The 4,465-nt window shown below is 36.2% G+C and overlaps 1 protein-coding gene across 1 annotated transcript in view; it reads right to left on the bottom strand.

Annotated features, from left to right (window-relative positions):
• Window positions 1-708: 708 nt before the first annotated feature.
• The window catches only part of LOC106102521 (minor histocompatibility antigen H13), a 5,423-nt gene continuing 1,666 nt past the window's right edge, over window positions 709-4,465 (bottom strand). Inside the window, exons 3-6 of the mRNA XM_013282031.1 lie at window positions 3,694-3,868; window positions 2,803-2,986; window positions 2,107-2,416; window positions 709-1,338 (exon numbers count right to left, since the gene is read on the bottom strand). Of these exons, the coding sequence (XP_013137485.1) occupies window positions 1,281-1,338; window positions 2,107-2,416; window positions 2,803-2,986; window positions 3,694-3,868 (727 nt within the window). The 3' untranslated portion in view covers window positions 709-1,280. The remainder of the gene's footprint in view (window positions 1,339-2,106; window positions 2,417-2,802; window positions 2,987-3,693; window positions 3,869-4,465) is intronic.

The following is a 4,465-nucleotide window of genomic DNA, read 5'->3' as shown; positions in this document are numbered from 1 at the left end:
CTCACATGTTGTGAAGGTCTCGTGAAGAACTTACTATAGAAATGATCCTATGAAGTAAGGTCTTGCCGGAATTTGGCTTCCGCGCGCACCTCATTCCAGTGACACCATTCTCTACATCGCGATTCTGATTTTTAACAATCGCTTGTTATGACATCTAGCGGAGAAGTAACTCAACATTAATGATTTTAATCGTCATTCGATTTGGACAAAACAACCTCTTGCTTCTTGATTTAAATTAATTTTACGTGTTATAATTTTGCAATACTGTAATGCAGTTATTAAAACATTACATTGATCGCATATCGAAGAAGAAAATAAGACATAATTTGGATCATAAAATACTCATGTTTCGATTTAAGCGACATCTATTTTCATGAAAGTAAAGCCCCGTTTTTTAAAACGTAATATAACCACTAGATGTCGCTCTACAATAGAAATGTACGTTGTGGAGCATTTTTAAAAAGCTGATAAAAATAATCTTGCTTGTAAAATGAAGATACATCAAAGGAATTAAATATATATTCAGACTGTTGCAATGATAACACATCGCCACAGATGCCTTTCCAAAAAATATTCCTGTTATCATTATTTAAACATCGTTAAAAATTTTAAAGAATTAACACGAGAAAGCAGTCCATACTTATAGTACATGTTCATTTTTCGTCATTACTCATTTTTTAAGGATATAAGTATAAATGAAAGAACAGGTAATTTTAATACATTTATTAAGTATAAGTCGTACACCGATCGATCATCAAAGTTCGTCTGCCTTGTGACATCTAACATTAAACCAGGGTTTGTATACCAATTGGAAACAACTATATGAGACAGCACAAAGTTAATACAATAAAAGATTTGCTACGGAAATGTATAGATTGGTAACATTCAAGGTACAGATAACAAAATTATAAAACTTAATCAGCTAAGATTTACACGAAGCTAAACAAAATACAATATATACAATGATTGTGAAAATAAAAAAACTCTGAAAAGGAAAACGATTTAAAAAATTTAAAAAAAATACATCTATTATGCGCATATTTAATTACATTTCGAATATTTGAACATTTGTCATAAAAATGTATATGATAATCATATAATGAATGGAAGATATTTAAATATGGAAGTTCAAATAAAATCGCACAATTTACACACGTCAAATTCAAGCAAATACCGTTCCAATTATCCCACCAGTAAATAATAATAATATAAAGTTTGTCTGTATGCATGTACTTGTGCGGCGGGGGGCGGGGGGCGGGGGGCGGAGGGCGCGCGGCGCTCTACTCAGTCTTCTTGGCCTTGTCCTCCGCCTCCGACACCGCCGCCTGGTCCTCGTAGCTGCAAATTACATTTCATTTATAATATTACCGATTCATAACCTAAGTATTATACAAAGTAAGAAATAAATGTAATTACGCGAAACGTTCACATTGATTAGCTGACCTTGAAAACATGCGCATTTATTATTGCGATATAAAATTCCTTGTTCTTTCTTTTATTTTGTCCGTATTCATGTACATTATGTATATTGTGCGCTTATGTATTGTACACTCGTAGTGTAAGTTCTGTCTCTATTTGTGAACGTATACAGTCGAGGAAGTTTATTACCTACCCATTTTGAGAAGTCTCATTTGACGCAATTAGGTTGAAAACATGTGGCAATTTAACATGCTAAATTATAGATGCAGTGCGTGAAATGACGTTTCCAAAATAGATTAATCATATAAAAAGCAAATATTAGTATTTTTGTATGTGAAGTAACTCGAAACTACTGGATCAATTTGAAAAATACTTTCACCAATACACATGTCATTAGTAACATTGCCTACATTGTTTTTTTTTTTTTTAATTCCACCTGTACAAAGGTTCAAATAACAGTTAGTGTTTTAATAAACAGGATTTTTTCCAATTTATCGAGTCAATTCAATAGAAAAATATCCTAATATATTGATTGGTGGTGAAAGGAGATTGCATGTGGCTGAGATGCGTCTGTTAAGATGTGTGGTGTGACAAGAATGGATAAAGTTAAGAATGTGTATGCAAGAAAGTATGGATGGATGGTGTGAAAGAGAAGAAGGGGTGTATGTGGTGCGTGTGTGTACTAACTTGAAGAGCGCGTTGATGTCGCCCTTGAGCAGCGCCAGCGTGAGCGGCGTGGCGAGGCAGGCGGGCACGAGGTAGAGCAGCGCGGGCTGCGCGTGGCGCCACACGTGCATGACGAGGATGGTGGCCAGCAGCCCGGCCACGTAGGCCAGGAAGGTGGCGCGGAAGTAGAGCTCGGAGCCGCGCCGCAGCGACTTGTCGAAGCGCAGCAGCAGCGCTATGAAGATGCCGGGCACCACGATGTCGCCCAGCCCCAGCATCGCGAAGTTGCTCGCGCTCAGGCCGTTCACCAGCAGGTCTTGCGGGAACACCACTGCACATTGCACACAATTGAAATACAAATATAAATATAATTTATTAAATAAGAAATAAGTATGAGTGCTGGAGGTCTAATTTTGTTCTATTCCTCTTCCTATCGTTTTCTGATAAGGATTGGAAGAAGAAGACAAATATATGCTTTCAGTGCATTTCCTTTGTCAATTATAAAGTAGGCTTTGCAAGTAAAAATTTGCTTTTACGTCTATGGGTTACATAGGCTCCCTGTTTATTTTAAGCATCATTATGAAATCTAACTTAGAAATAGATAATCCTACTAATTTTGACTAATGTGTTTTGATTTGATTCCTGTTCTTTCCTTGAGTGTCAAAAAGATACAGTCAGTCAGAAAAAACCTGTAAGTAAAATAATTCTGTTACTTACGTTTGATAGGCGCCTCAAATGACTTGGCGACGGTTACCATGACGTTGGTGCCGAACACCCAGAAGATGTCATAGAGGAAGAGACCGCTGAGCAGGATGCAGCCTGTCACCACATTGTTGAGGTGCAGCAGCTCCACACCGTTGATGGCGAAAGCGATACCGAACAGATTGTTGGCGATCCAGTGCTGTACAATCACAATATTAGGAAATTTGAAGATCTCTTTGTGTTGCTATTAATTTTGTTAAATACTGGCTTTCAACTCCGTCCGTCAATTTAAAAAAACAAAGTAAGCCTATGTGTTCTTTCAGATTATTTTTACATGTATACCAAATTTCATTAAGTTCAGCCGTTTAGGCTACTGTTTTTGATTCTTGTTTCGGTTTAAATTGCAGAAGGGGGACGAATACGTACAAAATACGCTTTTGATTAACGGCGGACGGCCGTCAGTTTTTGCTTCTTTCTTTGATGTCGGTCGTTGGGTGAGTATCTCCCGGAAGCTGGTGTTGCCACAGGCATCCGACATTTATCTTGTCTAATGTTGGTAGTTTTTTACTTTACATATTATTATTATTATTAAATTAACTATTGATAATTATATTTTAAACAGCTACAAACTCTAGCTTACATCCATCTGTCAAATTCACATTTATAATATTAATAAAAAATAAGATAAGTAATTTATAAAATTTTAACTTGAACTTTGAAATTGAAAGGGCATTTGAAAATTTGCTTTCAAATGCCCTTTTTCAAAAACTGTTAAATACTACAGAATAAATAAGCATTAACTAAATTAATCTCAACAACAGCTTTACTCCACTTCCCATGCTTTCCTTATACAAAAGTGCAATAAGGTAGGAACTAAAATTTAGTCTTCCGGCGTTCTTATCTCACCTTCTTGAGTAGATACCAAGCGCCGAGGCATAGTGAAATGAGCAGACAGATGACGTCATAGGAGGTGAACTTGTAGTTGATGATGTCGGAGCGCGCGTCGCCATCGCCGCGCGTAAAATGTATGTGGTACGGCATGTTGGGGATGGACGCGGGGACCACCAGTGCTATAATAGGGCTGACAAAAAAGTAAATTTAATTAATTCATCACCAGTTTACTGTCCCTATTGAGGGGCTTGGAGCGTACCCTAAATTACTAGGCCTTAGTCAAACATGCTGGCCCATTGCAGGTTGGTGGACTTCACAAATATATTTGAAATTCCTTGTCCATGTGTGTGTTACATCACTAGGTTTTCTTTCACCATTAGAATGTCAGGTAAATTATGTACATCCGAAATTCAAAAAAAAGATATGGCAGGATACAAACAAGGATCTAGATTACTTATCAATTGCTTAAACCCTAGAGCCATAGACACTCTAATTTAAAATAATTGGATTATTTTAGAAAAAAAAACCTAAGCAAAACTTTTGTTACTTTTTCTGATAAAACTGGTTTTTAACAATGTTTTTGTTAATTACAATATTTGTTTTTCATCTTATTGTGTAAGTCTTTGAAAGGAAAAATTAAGTAAATATCCTAATAAAAAAATTGACTTTTTTTATAGCAAATACAAAAAGCTACGTAACCGGACATTTCTCAGGGATGTAGCTTATCCCATGTGTACTCCAGACTTTGTTTTATATCTGTGCCAAATTTCAATAAGATATGTTAAAC

The sequence above is a fragment of the Papilio polytes genome, unplaced genomic scaffold, assembly GCF_000836215.1.
Source record: "Papilio polytes unplaced genomic scaffold, Ppol_1.0 DF823923.1, whole genome shotgun sequence".
Classification (NCBI taxonomy): Eukaryota; Metazoa; Arthropoda; class Insecta; order Lepidoptera; family Papilionidae; genus Papilio; species Papilio polytes.
The sequence above is the reverse complement of the archived record's forward strand: the minus strand, read 5'-3'. Positions and strand labels throughout refer to the sequence as shown.